Source organism: Danio rerio, chromosome 18, assembly GCF_052040795.2.
Source record: "Danio rerio strain M-AB ecotype USA chromosome 18, GRCz13ab, whole genome shotgun sequence".
Taxonomy (NCBI): Eukaryota; Metazoa; Chordata; class Actinopteri; order Cypriniformes; family Danionidae; genus Danio; species Danio rerio.
The window spans coordinates 3,032,062-3,050,242 of record NC_141038.1 but is presented as its reverse complement, the minus strand read 5'-3'; the positions used below and the strand labels follow the sequence as shown (position 1 = coordinate 3,050,242).

Here is an 18,181-nt window from a genome sequence, read left to right as displayed (position 1 = left end):
GCCCAGAAATTAGCGGATTTCTTTTAAACCCAATGCATTTATATTAGAATAAAAAATATAAATAAAAAAAACTGTTTTTAAAAAAAATATTTTAACTTAAACTGCATTATTTTTGACTAGTTTTATGTTGATTAGTCATTAATCAGCCATGCAAAAGCAATACTGTATTTAACATGAACTGTTTAGTCATCCTTTTCATTCATTTAGAGACAAATCATATCTGAAATTATTCCCACATTATAGTAATGTCGTAAATTAAATGATGCAATTGTACTATGGCTTGTCCAATATTACCATCTAGTGGTGAACATGTACACACACCGGCCACTACATTCGGTACAGCTATTGGTTGGACCCCCTTTTGCCTTCAAAACTGCCTTAATCCTTCATGTCATAGATTCAACAAGATACTGGAAATATTCCTCAGAGATTTTGCTCCATATTGACATGATAGCATCACGCTGTTGCTGCAGATTTGTCGGCTGTACTTGATGTGAATCTCCTGTTCCACCACATCCCAAAGGTGCTCTATTGGATTGAGCTCTGGTGATTGTGGAGGCCATTTGAGTACAGTGAACTCATTGTCATGTTTAAGAAACCAGTCTGAGATGATTCAGGCTTTATGACATGGTGGGTTATCCTGCTGGAAGTAGCCATCAGAAGATGGAGACACTGTGCTCATAGAGGATTGGACATGGTCAGCAACAATACTCTAACCCAAAGTATGCCAATAAAATATCCCCCACACAATTACACCACCACCACCAGTCTGTTGATACAAGGCAGGATGGATCCAGGCTTTCATGTTGTTGATGCCAACCATGTTGTTGACCTGACCGTCCAAACGTGTCAGCAGAAATGGAAACTCATCAGAGCAGGCAACGTTTCTCCAGTCTACTATTGTCCAGTTTTGGTGAGTCTGTGTGAATTGTAGCCTCAGTTTCCTGTTCTTAGCTGACAGGAGTGGCTCCCGGTGTGGTCTTCTGCTGCTGTAGCCCATCTGCATCAAGGTTGGACGTGTTGTGTGTTCAGAGATGCTCTTCTGCAGACCTCCGTTGTAACGAGTGCTGTTGCCTTTCTATCAGCTGGAGCCAGTCTGGCCATTCTCTTCTGACCTCAACAAGGCATTTGCGCCCACAGAACTGCCGCTCACTGGATATTTTCTCTTCATCTGACCATTCTCTGTAAACCCTAGAGATGGTTGTGCATGAAAATCCCAGTAGATCAGCAGTTTCAGAAATACTCAGAGCAGCCCGTCTAGCATCAACAACCATGTCACGTTTAAAGTCTCTTAAATCCCCTTTCTTCCCCATTCTGATGCTCAGTTTAAACTGTTGCAGATCATCTTGACCATGTCTACATGCATAAATGCATTGAGTTGCTGCCATGTGATTGGCTGATTAGAAATTTGCTTTAACGAGCAGTTGGACAGGTGTACCTAATAAAGTGGCCGGTGAGTGTATCGTCAAACTGGTTTTCTTCTTTCACACTCGAATATTGAAGTTTTAGTCATTTATAAATAGAATTATTCAGAATATTTAGAAGGAATGAAAACATGTCAAACATGAGAAGCGAAATCGTACAATATAGTTTTAAAGCGTGCCTACTATGTCCCTTTTTACAAGATGTAAAATAAGTACATGATGTCCCTGATGTGTGTGTGGGTGTGTATGTGAAGTTTCAAGTGAAAATCCCACACAAATAATGTTTTATAACTCTTTCGAACCGCCCTTTTATAGGCTTTGATCCAAATTGTGCTTTTTTGGTAACTTTTGCTTTAATAAAAGCATAATAGGTGCCGTTTTAACACACCCTGGGGTGCGATGTAACGTTATTTAGATTTTTAAATAGATATTTTTATATTTTTAAATATGCTGAGGATTTGGTCGTAACATTTCACTGATGTTTCTAACCATGGTGCGAATTAGACATTGACGATCAGGGGGGTCAACTTTTTCAATAATGTTATTTTGTACAACACAGTCAATCAAATGTATTTATTTAAATGACATCTGTTTTATTAATTAAACATTTAAGTTTTCAGTGTTTTGTGTAATATTTTGTGTATTCTGACCAACAGTATCCTCTGATTAGCCATTTCAGAGGTTACATAGGTCAAACTATACAAACTATGCAGCTAATTTGACTTTACTTTTAGCCTAAATGTTGAAACAAACACCTATTTTACACTCACCATGTCTATCGGCGTAGATTGATTGGTGCAATTATGCATTTATAGTGGTATAATCCATTATAGGGGTGGTCAAATGTATATTTATATTATCTATTATTTTAATTTGTAATATTAATGTTTAAAAAGTAGGTCAGAGCTATTTCTCACTATTTAGAGGGTTGACCCCCCTATACATATTGTTTTGACGTCCCCCCCCCCAGACCCCGCTGTAATTCGCACCCTCTTTCTAACCAAGTGTTTTGTTGTTACAGCTGATTTGCTCTCCTCACAGCCAACAGCTAAAACATTATGATCAACAACATGCATTCAAAATATTTACACAGACACAAACAAATTACATAATTTAACATTGATTGGTTTTACTACAAATCAGGCATTGCTATCCCAAAAATATCCTAAGTTAAAAAAATTACAAATGTAGATTTTATTTTTTAGATTTATCCATCTAACATCTGCTGTGTCTGTCACAGGACTACATTTTTCTGGGTGTAGAATGAGGACTAATATGAGCATGTGTGAAGAGAATCCACTGATTTGTATCTACTTTCTGATTGTAGTTACCAACGCAAATAAATGATATCCTACTTCCAACTATTAGAAATAGATCCAAGATAAGACTGATGGTTCTTAAATAAATTAAAGACATAAAAGATGGCATTATATTCGTAATTCAATGTTATCAGAGAGCAGCTCAACAAAACTTTCCATGCATACTGTAAGCCCCCTAGTTCCTGGTTTGGAAGTGGAAGAAGAGATTGGAAGTGTTATAACTGACACATGTTCCCCGGTCCCCCCTATTTCTGATGCATGCTTTAAAACCATATGAAACATGAAATTTATGAAAACATCATTTAAAAAGTATTAAAACTTTCAGAACAATAGTAAACTTACTTATTGAACTGTACGTACCCACTGCATATGGGCATTTGTAATTATGTACACACCCACTATACATATACACTTGTAATCATGCTTATTTATCAGCATACTACTGACTATTAATAGCAACCTGTACATATATTCATATATTGTAACATATACACTTGTAATCATGTTTATCTATCCCTGTACATATTTTCATATATTGTAACATATACACTTGTTATCATGTTTATCTATCTGAACACTACTGTTTATTAATATCAACCTGCACATATATTCATATATTGTAAATCTGTTCATAGCTTATCCAACCTGTATATAATGTTCATAGTACATCCATCTGTAAATATCACCATAGTTTTCTATAACTGCACTTTATAACTTATTCCTGTATCCTGCACTTGCTGCTATTGCGCTGCTGGTTAGACCTAAACTGCATTTCGTTGCATTGTACTTGTACATGTGTAATGACAATAAAGTTGAATCTAATCTAATCTAATCTAAACATGCACTATAGGAACAGGAAATTTGCGGTTTTTACTAGGAGACATTTTGCTCTTCTTCACATCAAAGGCGTGGCTTTTTCATTTCGCCATACGTCTCTATATAACCGACACATTTTCGTTCCTTTCATCTCGGGTGGCAGTCACAGGACTTCGATCTGGAGGTCACTGGAGGCATACTATAGTAAGTTTCTTAATTTAAAAAATAAATTATTCTATTTATGCATGAAGTGTAACAAATCTCTTATGATAGGCTTACACATTCACAACTATACATTCTGAACCTTCACCTAGAAGTAAAAAGTATTTACTCTATATTTTAATCTATTTGTGTATTTAGTAGTAGCCTTATAAAGTCACACCGATGCAAACTGACCACCAGAACAGTCTCTTTTTATGTCCTGTTCTCAGATGTCAGATTAACAATGTTACTAGACCACCGACTAGTCTGAACAGAACTTTTAAAGGGTCACGAAACACCAAAACACATTTTTTGAGCTGTTGACAGTGGTACATGTGTCCCACACTGCTAAAAACACTATTAGGACACCTATATTTCACTAAAAAGTGTAAATTGGTTGTTTTTGCGTTATTTCAAGCAAATTCGTACTTCTTGTTTGAAACGAATTTTTGAAGCTGCGTCACGGTCATGACATAATAGCGTGTATTCCAGCGTGCAGACTGGGCGTCTGTGCCAGAGTGTGTCTTATTACGTCTTACAGTGTGTTGCATTAATGCATGAGTAAGGCTTGGTTCAAACCAATCAGCGCGCTCTATTGTGCAACTTCATTAATATTCATTAGTGTCATCGTGTTTACGCCACAGAGACGCCACGTTGTGTCGCCAAAACAAGCGTGAAGTGTTGCTTTTATAGTTTGCTGCCATTAAGTTTCGTTTTCATTTTCTCTCTGTGAGAGCTCAGCTGGAGTCACGTGTGGATTAACAGTGTACGCGACGCGCAACAACAATAACTTACGTGTCTAAGGAGGAACATTGTTTACCTGAGAGTTGTTCTCATCTGCAAACGCTGAGATCCGGATTCGCTTGTAGTCTTCTCTTCATAAAGACGCGGCTCTAGTTGCTGGTGATTGTCCTGTCTCTACAGATTTGGTAAGTGAGCGACCAGTGCTCTTTGTTTATTCAGTTTGTTCGTATCGAATTAAGTTAACTATTGCACTGAGTGCAAACATAGCACCGCATTTTGTGACCGGAATAACACACGCGGCTTTCTGACGCTACCTGCCGTGTGCATCTAAGTTTCTGGGAAATGCAGAGTTTTTTTTTCTCTCATTCGCCGTGCGGTATTAAACATTGCATGAAAAATACACGCTTAGAGCAGATCCTCGAATCAAATATCTCGTTTGTCGCGAGGGGCATGAATGAATTCCCTGAATGAAAGAGCCAAACTGCAGTTAAAGTCCACCATTTAATAATTTGGCAAATAATTCAACTACAGATGTCCATGTAGGTTAAACACCATCACTTTCTCCTGTGTGTGAGTATTTTGACTGAAACTCGCGCGTGCACAAATAAACACTCCCACACCATCCCACTTTAATTCCTCCGACACTCCCCCCTAAACAGAGCTGGACACGCCCACTTTTCTGACTTTTTCCAAAGTAGAGGTGTGAAAACGCCCTGCTGAAACGAGGGAGTTTCATGGCCCTTTAAAATGGTCATCATAAGCAATACATTTGTGCCTAATTGATCCATATTACAAAAGCTAAGGCTACTTTTGAAAACAGTAGAAACAGCAAATTTCTGAGGGGTGAAGAAGGTCTACAAGGAGTGGCTGTTGATTTCTACACAACTTAGTTCTTTTCACACAACTGTCTTTCTGTTTCTAATTTCAGCTCCGTTCACAGAACTTGGGTTGCAGATAATCGGTGTCTCTTCGAATAACTTTTGGATCCAACAGTGGGTTTTTGTTCTTTTTTTTTTAGAGTCTGAGTCTGACATCAAACTAATGACTAAACAAACTCTTGATTTCTCATTTTTCACAGATGTCTTGGCAAGACATAAACCAGGAAGTGAGTGAAGAGTGGTGGGAGAATGCGTACAAGCTATTTCTAGAAAACAATCCTTTAAGAACGATTATACGGCATCTCCTATACTACTTGAGAAACGATACATGGAATGATTATGGATTCAACATCCGGACGCTTCTTCCTCCAGCTGCGACCGGTTCTTTCAAGCATGTTGATAAACGGGCCATTTTGATCGTGATTTCAAGAAGGCGGAAAATGGATTTCAATAATTGGAAGATTCTGCGTCCTGCACTTTCTGAACCTGAGGATCTGGACGACAACGATAAATCCCTTATAAACCAGGTTATAACCCAGATGTACAATAAGGATGGCAGCCCTAAACCATTAAACAGAGAGTGAACAGAGTATCATCAACTCAATAATTGCAGTTATGTACAACAGATGATGTGTGTTCAATACTGTGCATGATTTATGAAAAGCTGCAATAATGAATACTGAATAAATAAATAAATAAATAAATAAAGCCAATGCTTTATTTATAAGACGAATACTATCAGTCTTCATGTGTGTTTTCTTAAAAGGATGCGGTGTCATTATGAATACACAGTTAACATGTAGGTTGTAACCTTGATGCTAGTTTTCATCTTTAGATCGTGGAGTGGATCCCTGTATGAGCTCACGGATCTGCTCGGTATCGGCTCGCAGTGCTGCATTGTGTGGGTCCATTTCTAGAGCCTTCTGATAGTCTTGAAGACCTAAGGATAAAAAAAATAAAATAAAACATTCAACAGATCATATAAACCCCTTCCTGTATTCCAGGAAGTTACTGTGGTCCAGCAAGGCAAGAGTTTTGAGTCATTTAGAAATCAACTGACAATTGCATTTCTAATCCTGAAGTGAATTACATTTTGAAACAATAAATGAGAAATAAATGTGTGTATTTCATGACTGCAGCGGTTGATGTGTTTTACATGAGAGCTGAAAGTGACAGTAAATGATCTAGAACCTTCCACATAGAGCTGGAGCTGACAGAAGGCTGTCCCCCGCCTCACATGAGCCTTCAGTCGAGCTGAAGCGTTCGCAGAGACCGCAGGCGTCAGCAACTCAAGCGCCTGTGGAAAAAGGGTGTTCATTTGTTGACCTCATTCTACAATGCGGAAATGCACTTGTTTTTTTTTACTTGATTTGATTTTTTCGATTGTTTCAAAACTTCTGAATCAATTGCCTATGGGAGAAATAACTAGGAATAATAAAGAGCAGAAAATGGTGTTCAGGAATATTGTTAACCTTTCCTGCTCTGTTCTCTTGCTGTGTTAGAGACATAGATATATACATTAGATGTCACCTAGCTGGTTGTTGTCTATTGGAAGGAATGCGTCAATAGAGCCGCCATTTTAGTACAGGGTAGAGCTCCTTTGAAATGAATGCGGGACCAAGCTGCAGTGAAGGACTGTGCTGTGCCCATCCAAAGCCAGAGATATACACATATACACATGTATCTATGATCTGGATCATATATCTATGATCCCGGAGGTCAGTATACAATTTTTTTTTTTAATTACGAAAATATTATAATTTTACATTTTCTACATTGATGGATCAGTGACCGCACGGGCATTCCTGACTGAAAGCTTGTGTTTGTGTGTTCGGAAATGTACTATCCACCCTCCCTGTTAAATTTGATCTAATCATGTCCTGAAACACAGCTCCTCTCCTGCTTTCACTGCTCATACTGACGGAGGGAGCGATTCCCTTGTGAATGAATCTCCGTTATGAACGACTTCTTCACTTAGCTGACAATAATACAAGTTTCTGGCAGCGCAGCATCTCGTTGTCATATTTCTTTTGCATTGTTTGCTGATTTTATTCAACAAAACTAGCATAAGCCGAGTGTTTAATGTGAGTTGCTTCTGCTTTGCCTTATGGTGAATGCAGTAGTGACTGTATTATCATCAATAACGTTACCTGATTAGCACAAAAGTTCAGAACATACAAAAACGTAAAAAACTTAATCTTACCTATGAAATGTTCTGCCTTTGTGCTTTGTTTTGTTTGTTTGCTATTATATAAATATTAGTTTTGGGGTTAACTCCCTTACATATAACATGGTCCAATTATTGATTACTATCCATGTGGTACAACAAAATCAGTCACTAAAGAGCGAACATCAGTAAAAGCAGTCTCATTGCGAAAAACTGCTCCTCTTTTCTGTCTCTCCCTATCCGTTTACACACCAAACTGCAGCCCCACCCCTTAAAGGACCCGCACATTTTACACTACATAAAAAAGGAGAATAACATGATAAGAAAATGTCAGCTTGTAGCATCAAGCAGGATCACAAGTAGTTTTTAACATCTACAAATCAATGTAAGTGAATGAGACCGGAAGTTTTGAGCTAAAAAGATTGCAATGGCTGGGCCCGCTCGTAAGTGTAACGGAGGCCAGCTATCCTCACTCTAGCTAAACCTCACTCCTCTGACCTCTAAAGGTGCTCTAGTGACAAACGCTAGAGGCCACGGTCTTTAGCCTCCTTGTTAGAGCACCCGACTCCCATGCGGAAGGACGCTGATTCGAACCCAGTTCGGGGCGGGTTGGGTGGTGTAGGACCGACGGGGTTATCTTGGTGCTGTGACCCGGATGGGAGTGAGGTTTAGGGGGGTGAGTTTAACAGAGGCCAGCCAGTAGGTGCTGTGCAGGTAAACCTCACTCCTCTGACCTCTAAAGGTGCTCTAGCGACAGACGCTAGAGGCCATGGTCTTTAGCCTCCTTGTTAGAGCACTCAACTCCCATGCGGAAGGTCGCCACCTCGCCGGTTCGATCCTAGCTCGGGGCAGGTTGGGTGGTGTAGGACCGGCGGGGTTACATAAGCATAGAAAAAAGCTCAACACGGTAGATAAAAAAAGACCAGCCAATGTGGTATATGACTTTTAATTTTCAGCCAGCCAGTCGAAGTGCTTCCAGTAAACTATTGCACCATTACAAAATCCCCACGTATAAGATCTGATTTCTTTAAAAATCAATGATCTTTACTGCCTGATTGATATACGATATACAGTTATTGGACAAGAAGCACTGCATTAAGTTCTATTTTACCATGCCATGTCTTTAAAATATGCCAATTTATTTTACCCCAGTATTTTCAATGGAGTTTCTTTGCTCGTCTGCTGCTACTGATGGTGCTTGCGTCTTCTATCTCGCTTTACTCTTGATCAACTAAATGAATGCTGAAGTCTATTTAATTTATTGTATTTAAATTACAATACAAATTGTATTTAAAGCAAACTCCTGAAATTGAAAATAGTCAAATGAAGCTTTCTCTGGATGTTTATCACTGGCTGGAAAACACTAGCTGATATGCATATAGCACATTATCATGAAAACATAACGTATACCCAAAAGAACTGACCTGAGAGCTGTCCTCAATGGCCTTGTGGAGATTTCTCAGTTTGAGGTGACAAGCCGCTCGATTAGAAAATAAAGCCGGCATCTTCCTGTTGAGTTTTATGGCCAGATTATAAGCGTTGACAGCAGCCAGAAAGTTTCCTGCCATGAACAATTTACTGCAGGAAAAAAGACAAACCAGATGATGATGAGATTTAATGCAATCTTATAGTGATGGAAGCATATACACAAAATAAATTAAATAACAGTAAAACATTCACCCCCGGTTTCACAAACAAGATTTAAGGCTAGTCAAGGTTTAAAAGCTGTCTCAACTCAAAATAACTTGCAGTGAGATGTCTTAAAATACGTCAGTGTCATTTTTTTTTGTCTCCAGGTGCACACCAGTAATATATTTTCAAAGGCCATTTTATAAATGTGGCTTAAATAGCCTAATTTCTCTAAGGCCTAGTCCTGGCTTAATCTAAGCGCTGTTTGTGAAACTGGGCCTCAGTGTTTTGATACATGGCTAATATTTACTTTACTTGTAGGAAAAAGTGCAAGTTCTACTTATTTAATAATATAAAGAACTATATAAGTTACTATACTACATAAGACTATATTAATTATTTATTAATATGATAAGACTCTTATATATAAGAAATATATGAATAAGATTATAATATTTAATTTCATACAACAGTTCTGTCTGGTTCTCGAATCTGATTGGCTGATAGCTGTGATATATTTAAGTAATATCAGCCCCTGTACAGCCTCTTTACCCTTTGTGTATTACTCCGCCCACATACAGCCAGCAAAAAGCAGACACTACAGATCTAAAGTTTAAAAGATGCACGCTCAACTGTTTAACTGTCAGCTTATGATTTGAATCCAAGGCGGAAGAAAGTAGTTCCTCATACAAAAGGGTTTTTGAGACTCTCCATGTTTGATTTTGTTTTTATATACACAATTATGCTGTCAAACTGTCGTATAAACGCAATATCACACTCGTAGCAGTGTGATATGGCTGTATATTGTGCCAACGCACGCCTCCCACCAGTGCCGATATACAGCCATATCGCACTGCTACTCGTGTGATATTGCTCATATATAATATCGACTTTGAAAAAATATTTTAATGTAAAAAAATATATATATACATTTTTTGCCCATTCACCACTTTTGCAATTGGTGAAGTTTGTTCCTCCACTGTCACCACTGGCTTGCTCAGATTGAGACTTGTAGAGCTGAGCATCGATGAATTACTCTTCAGTGTTTGGACTTTAAGCAGTAAATATTAAACCACACTGAACTGAACTAAACTAAGCTTCAACTCTGAAAACTGGACTGACTGTTTACATTTACTAGAACTTCTATATAAGCTGCTTTGACACAATCTACATTGTAAAAGTGCTACAGAAATAAAGATGAAATGAATTGAATTAATGTATAGGAAGAATTCAGATTAAAACCTTTAAGTGCCGTCTGAAATTTTCCTCTAAAATTAGCGTTTTTATGTTTTATGTTATGCATTAAGGGATATAAAACATTTCAAATAAATAGTTAATAACAGTATTTTATAACTACATATTTTCATCAAATATATGTATTAATATTAATTGGTTATATTTGAAAAATGTGTCTTGACAGTTAAATCTTCATATTATAATGATTTCAGAAGGATCGTGTGACACTGAAGACTAGAGATATGATGCTGAAAATTCAGCATAGAATCACAGTAATAAATTACATTTCACACTATATTAAAGCAGGTATTGTTTTGAATGAAATATTATTGAAAGGTTTTGCATTTTTACTGTTTCTACCAAATAAATGCAGCTATGAAAAAAATTAAAAACAGACCTAAAGCTTTGATCAGCAACACACTGCAAAAAGTCAGACAAAAGAGAGAAAAACAGCATGAAGACACTGACTCTCCCTTGTCTTTCAGCCAGTCTGGGTTTCTCTCGTCCTCTGTCAGGTCGTCCAGCTCTGCCAGATCTGTGTCTATTGCTCTCCTGGCCTCCGCCTGCTTCTTCAACCACTGTTTAAGCATAGGCATAATGGTTTTTACATTGTACAATCTGTTTTCTATTGCTCCACCCCCAACCTTACCCTCACAGAAAATTGTGTGCATTCTGACTTCATGAAAAAAATAATTCTGCATGATTTATAAGCCTTTTAAAAAAATGGGAATATGGGAGATGTCCTCATAAGACACCTTCTGCCTATAACCATGTCATTATTCAAGTTTGTGTCCTTATATTATGTCATAAACACATGCACAAACACAGACATACACTCACAGGCTGGGTGCAAATGACAGGGGGGGTTGGGGGGATTGACCCCCCTAATTAATTCCAATTATTGCTCTGATCTGTAACGTAAATAATAACATTAATAATTAAAATAGTAGATGAAATAAATATGCATCTGTCCACCCCTATAATGGCGCATACCATTGTAAATGCATGATTGCGCCAGTCAGTCTATGAGAGAGAAAGGTCATTCAACAGTCTGAAAGCGGCAGATCTGGAGCATTGATAGACATTTCCTAGTAAAATAGGTGTTTGTATCTACACATAGCCTAAAAGTAAAATCGAATTAGCTGCATAGTTGGTATAGTTTGACCTACATTACCCACTGAAACAGCTAGTCGGAGGTAGGTCAGAATACGCTAAATATCCCACACTGAAGACCTAGATATGTTTTATTAATAAAATAAATGCCATTTAAACAAATATGCATACATGTGATAAGCTGAAGCATGTGTTATACAAACTAACATTAACGTTACCGAAAAAGTTGACCCCCCCCCCCGATAGTCAATGTATAATTCGCACAGGTACACATAAACATACACTCATACGCACATAGGTACACACGTACACAGACAGACACACACACACACACACACTAACAAGATGTTTGCAGTGGTTATCATCAGCACCCGGACCAGAATAATGTCTGTTTAATATAGATCTGACCTCCTCCTCCTCGGGGACGCGAGACTCTCTGAGCGCGGTGGGAAACACTCGTGGAGTGAAGCTGATCTGAATACAGCCAGCAGATCTGGGAGCGGGAAGATCCTTTGTTTTCTGTTTACTCCTCATCTGACCTAGCAGGAAAAAAACTCTTATTATGTACAATTAAAGTCAAAATCATTTACCCTCCTCTGAAGTTTTTTTCCTTTTTTAAATATTTCCCAAATGATGAACGGATGCAGGAATTTTTCACAGTATCTCCTATAATATAATTTCTTCTGGAGAAAGTCTTGTTTTATTTTGGATAGAATAAAAGCAGTTTGTAATTAAACATTTAAGAACATTTTAATTAACATGTAATTAAAAACATTTAAGGTCAATATTATTAACCCCTTTACGCAACTTTTTAAAAATTGTTTACAGAACAAACCACCATTATACAATCACTTGCCTAATTATCCCTAACTTTAACCTAATTAACCTAGTTAAGCCTTCAAATGTCACTTTAAGCTGTATACTGTATATCTTGAAAATATGTAGTCAAATAAGATTTGCTGTCATAAAGGCAAAGATAAAATAAATCAGCTATTAGAGATGAGTTATTAAGTGAAGTTTAATTTTAAATTAATTTCGAGAGGAGCATGTGCTCATGATTGACCCAGCTGGTCCACATTAGCTAATCATGATCCTCCAATCAGAGGATCCAAAGTCACTATATATATCCTCATTTCCTTTCTACAACTATCTTCGTCTGGAAGAAACCCCCCTCCTCCCCTTCTTCCTCCTTTATCCAGAATGGGCGGCACGGTGGCTCAGTGACTAGCACTGTTGCCTCACAGCAAGAATACCAATGGCGTCGGGTCCTCGCTGAGCCATCTGGTATTTCTGTGCGGAGTTTGCATCTCAGTTCTCCTCGTGTCCGCTTGGGTTTCCCCCAGGTTCCCCGGTTTCCTCCCACCATCCAAATGTGCTCTATATTATAGATAAAATAAACTAAACCTTTTTTATAATGTCTTACTCTCAGGAAGTTCGCCTTGGCCTCAGCAGCGGGGGAGTTTGAGATCGACATGAGCTCAATCTCCCCTCGCCCTGAAAAAGGGAGAAGCCCTGGGCTCAAAGATCCCTTGAGCTCAGATCTCTCTCCCAGGACAGCATGCCAAACAAGCTATGTATAAATCATGAGCTTAGTGTGAACTCTTAAAAACTATTATGTTAAGAAATGTGCTGAAATAAAGCAGAAATTGAGAATAAATATATAAAAGAATTCAAATTAATTCTCATAATTCTGACTGTAACTGTATATTGACTGCTTCTTAATGATATTTCCAAATGGCAAGGATGTATAAGTTTGTTTACCAGTGATAGTGTTGTCGGTTTTCACCAATGCTGTGTCTGCAGGTGAAGTGTTTGCATGCTTTATTTTCTGAGGAACCGGTTTGTTGTCATGTGTGCTGGTTCTCTGCTCTTTTATCTGGTTCTCGTTTCCCTTGGCTGTTTTTCTCTGTGTTTCTCTCCAGAAATCCAGCTCTGCTGTGGCTCTCGCACACACTTCATCCTTCCTCTTCTGAATCCTCTCCCGCTCCTCGCTCTCAAGCTAAACACAGGCAGAAATTGCTTGAGATGACATTTAAACAAAGAAGAAGATGATTGTGCCAAATTATATAATCAGTTCAGTTTAAGTTTATTTGTATAGCGCTCTTCACTATAAATATCACCTTATATACAGCTAATAAAGTGTCATATAAATGGAGTGGAGTTTTATTAAATGTGCATGGAAATAAGCTTTATTTTTAATGCAAATCATAATATCTAATATTTAACTAGTTTATTTAAAGATTGTAGACGTTGCATTCTAGTGTCTGCCCCAGTTCAAAATTCACAAATGTAATTATTACAAAAAGCATCAAAGGCAAGTCAAGTATCGGCTTTCATATAATATTGGTCACAACAAAATAAAAATAACTTAAAACATTAAACATAAGAAAAAATATTAAAACTATATTAAACATACAGACAGTATTTATTGTGATCTGTACTTAAAAAAATGATCATAAATGTTTTTTTCTTGCAGACAGGATTATATATAGATTAAATATAAAAATTTAAATTTTTTATAGTGTTTTAATATTTAATATTGTACCTTCAATATTTCATGAAATGACTATTGTCATAAATATACACGATAAGAGATTTTAGCATTTAAACTTTTGCTAAACTAAATAACATTGTGTGTCTTATGTAAATAATGCTAAAAATATTATATATATTTTTTTCTTTTTTAAATATTTCCTAAATGATGTTTAACAGAGCAAGGAATTTTTTACAGTATGTCTGAAAATATTTGTTCTTCTGGAGAAACTCTTATTTGTTTTATTTCAACTAGAATAAAAGCATTTTTTTAAACACCATTTTAAGGTCAATATTATTAGCCCATTTAAGCCATTTTTTTCGATAGTCAACAGAATAAATCATCGTTATACAATAACTTGCCTAATTACCCTAACCTGCCTAGTTAACATGATTAACCTAGTGAAGCCTTTAAATGTCACTTTAAGCTGTATAGAAGTGTCTTGAAGAATATCTAGTCAAATATTATTTACTGTCATCATGGCAAAGATATAATAAATCAGTTATTAGAGATGAGTTATTAAAATGATTATAATTAGAAATGTGTTGAAAAACTCTGCTCACCATTAAACAGAAATTGGGGAAAAAAATAAACGGGGGGTCTATTAATTCAGGAGGGCTAATAATTCTTCAACTTCAACTGTATATTTCTATAAAAAAATACAGGATGCATTCTAAAGTACTGTATAAAATGTTTTAGTAACCTATTAACCTATAAACTTTGATCCTTGAAACCGTATCGACTTTGTCTTAACAGTAAAAAAAATCTACTGATATATTGATTTAAACATCTTGTATTTTGCCATAATCTGATATTTTTGCTATAATTTTTGCTCATATGTTTTGTAAAATCACATTTTCTCATAAATTTCACTATGCTGGGGGCATTTTGAGAAGTGCGCAGGAAGGCACAGGCAAATTTATAAGCTTCTCTGTAATCATATTAACAGTACTGTATAACTAGTAGACCAAATTCCAAAAAACACATTTAGACCTTCATCATGGTTTCCAGCGCATACTTCTTCTCCTGTTGAATCCGGGTGGCTTTGGTTTTAGACTTTTCCACTGCTTTCTCCTGAACTTTGAGAACGGCTTGTTCTCGAATTTGCTTCTGTTTCTCTTTATCTTTGAAATAAAAATTTGTAAGAAATGAATTAAGAAATCAAAGTAGTAGTTCACCTAAAAATGAAAATTCTGTCATCATTTACTCATCTTCACTTGTTCAAAACCTGTTTAAGTATCTTTCTTTTGTTGAACACAAAATAAGTTATTTTAAAGAATGCAGAAAACCGGTAACCATTGACCTCCATAGTATTTGTTTTTCCTACAATGAATGTCAGTAGTTACAAAAAATTCTGTCATAATTTACTCATCTTTCAATTGTTCAAAATCTTTTTGAGTTTATTTCTTCTCTTAAACACAAAATAAGTTATTTTGATGAATGCGGGAAACCAGTAACCATTGACCTCCATAGTATTTTTTTTCCTACAATGAAAGTCAGTAGCTACATAAAATTCTAACACATACTCATCCTTTACTTGTTCAAAACCTGTTTCAGTTATTTTCCTCTGTTAAACACAAAAATAGATATTTTAAAGAAAGCTGAAAACCTGTAACCATTGACTTCCATAGTATGTTTTTCCTACGATAAAAGTCAGTAGTTACATAAAAGTCTGTCATCACTTACTCAACCTTTACCTGTTCAAAACCTGTTTAAGTATCTTTCTTTTGTTGAACACAAACAAACTTGTTTTGAAGAATGCTAAAACCGGTAACCATTGACTTTCATAGTATTTGTTTTTCCTACTATGAAAGTCAGTAGTTAGATAAAATTGTGTCATCCTTTACTCATTCTTTACTCGTTTAAAACGTGTTTGAATGTCTCTCTTTTGTTCAACACAAAATAAGTTATTTTGACAAAAGCAGGAAACCGGTAACCATTGACTTCCATAGTATATATTTTTCAGACTATGAAAGTCAGTAGTTACATAAAATTCTGTCATCAATTACTCATCTTTTACTTGTTCAAAATATGTTTAAGTATCTTTCTTTTGTTCGACACAAAATAACTTATTTTGAAAAATGCAGTAAACCAGTAACCATTGACTTCCATGGTATTTGTTTTTCCTAATATAAAAATGTAAGTAGTAACATAAAATACTGTCATCATTTACTAAATCTTCACTTGTTCAAAACCTATTTGAGTTTATTTCTTCTATGAAACACAAAATAAGTTATTTTGACGAAAGCAGGAAACCGGTAACCATTGACTTCCATGGTATTTGTTTTTCCTACTATGAAAGTCAGTAGTTACAGGTGTTTAACCCTTGAGCATTCTTGACTGTTGGTGGTTTTCCCTGTTAGGAAACTTTTTATTTTTACTGTTGATCATCAGTTAGCACTATTAACCCTTTAGGCCTGTGCAAAAGAGTTTCCGGCTTTTATCCGACGTTCTTATGGAGTGAAACAGCAAATTGTAGTGTGCGTGCATAAATAAACTTACTGTGTATGCATTGCTGTATATTTTGAGAGTTGAGCGGTTTATTTTGCTTTTCTTAGACATATCAAGGTAAGTGTGCAAAGGTCTCTTACACACACACACACACACACACACACACATACTACACATAACTACAGTGACAGAAACTAACCTTTTTTTGTACTGCGACTGAAGATAAACAGAAAAAATTATACATTTTGCTTCTTCGCAACAGGGAAAACCAGCAACAATCAAGATAGCATGATTATATGCTGTTATGGCTTTGCAATCAAAAAATGTGATTATAAAGGAAGTTAATGGGGCAAAAACAGCCACTAACATCACGAAAGGGGAGTAACATTAAATTTGAGTGTATTATTGGGTTTAAAAAAACATTCAAAGCATTTTCCCCAAGATATGTGTCAAAATAAGATTTGTCACATTTGCTGAAATACAGCGAGAGTTGTGGCCAAATTAATCACCTCAGAGTGCATCAAAACATCACCAACAGTACAGAGTGGTTAAATATTTAAAAAGCAACTTATTTTGTGGGTTATTTTAAGGGTTGGAACTACTTAAGTTTTCATTATTGGGTGAACTATACCTTTAAATTGTATTCGTTAACTGTTACATCAAATACAACGTTACCTTTCCAGACTGTGACAGTCAACATGTCTTACCGATGTTTGTACAGAGCTGCTCCCACATTTCATCTCTCCTCTTCTGAAGAGTGAAAACTGCAGCACCGTTTCCAATCCTGGCTTCACTTTTCTCCTCATTTATTGAGGCGAATAAGAAAACCTCGAAGAGAAACGGTGGGAAACTGACCTGCACAACAACACAAACACACATGAAGAGCTCCGCGAGTTTCACCAGTCACACACACACGCACGCACACACATTAAAGCTATGATTGATGTCTGACCTTCAGGTAGTCGTCCGTGCAGATGATGTGTACATTTGCGGTTTTCACTGCTTTTAAAGGGACGCTGATGTAAACTGTGCTCAGGTTTTGTGTCCATGTGTGATCTCTTACTATCAGCGGCATCTCTGACTCTCCTCAGCGAGATGTAAACACTGGTTGCTACGACGTGACGGCGGTTGCTAAGGGGCGGAACAATCGATGGCCTGCCATTTCCGGTTTCTACCACTCGCTCTCATTTGTTTAATTTTATTTTAAGGTCACTAATAACATTACATTGAATTATAATACTGAGCACCAAGTCTTCACAGATTCCTCATATTAAATACAAAAATATATCAAATGAATACAAATAAATACAAAATAAGAGCACCACAAGCTTAGCATTTGTCTTGCATTAAATATATTTAATTGTGTTGTATTTAAATTAAAAGCCAAAGAACGGTGTCTTTGTTAAATTAAGGTTGTTTTAAAGTCTTTATATGAAGGTTGTTTGACATTTTAAGTTTCTTTATTGTATGATGAATACCTATTGTTTCCTAATAATTAAAAAAACTGATGTATAATAACAAAATTTAATTTATTTAATTTAAGTAGAGTCAAATACAATTGAATAAAGTAAAAGAAATGAAATTTTAAGACTAGGATGCAGTCTATTGAACAATCAGTACTGCACAACTCCTGGCTCCAAATGATGTCATCATCCAAAAGATGGCGGCGG

The 18,181-nt window shown here is 36.4% G+C and overlaps 1 protein-coding gene and 1 long non-coding RNA gene across 7 annotated transcripts; one reads left to right on the top strand and one right to left on the bottom strand.

Moving 5' to 3' along the window:
• Positions 1-2,165: 2,165 nt before the first annotated feature.
• On the top strand, positions 2,166-6,117 carry LOC147832718 (uncharacterized). The gene is made up of 3 exons (XR_015514644.1): positions 2,166-3,763; positions 5,433-5,496; positions 5,583-6,117. It is a non-coding gene; the product is annotated as an uncharacterized LOC147832718 (long non-coding RNA).
• On the bottom strand, positions 3,695-17,617 carry dnaaf4 (dynein axonemal assembly factor 4). Of its 6 annotated transcripts, none has more exons than XM_087291831.1 (10): positions 17,464-17,617; positions 17,219-17,366; positions 15,054-15,184; positions 13,289-13,526; positions 11,936-12,066; positions 10,883-10,992; positions 8,974-9,127; positions 6,574-6,679; positions 6,194-6,322; positions 3,695-5,943 (listed from the first exon to the last, which is right to left on the bottom strand). In XM_087291831.1, exons 1-9 carry the CDS (start codon positions 17,584-17,586, stop codon positions 6,201-6,203), a joined length of 1,263 nt encoding a protein of 420 aa, XP_087147957.1. In that variant the 5' UTR covers positions 17,587-17,617; the 3' UTR covers positions 3,695-5,943; positions 6,194-6,200. The 6 variants fall into 6 exon arrangements, 3 of the variants coding, with proteins under 3 accessions (XP_087147957.1, XP_087147958.1, NP_991251.1); XR_015514229.1 differs by having other exon boundaries at positions 5,573-5,943; positions 10,812-10,992; XR_015514230.1 differs by having other exon boundaries at positions 5,573-5,876; positions 10,812-10,992.
• Positions 17,618-18,181: the final 564 nt, after the last annotated feature.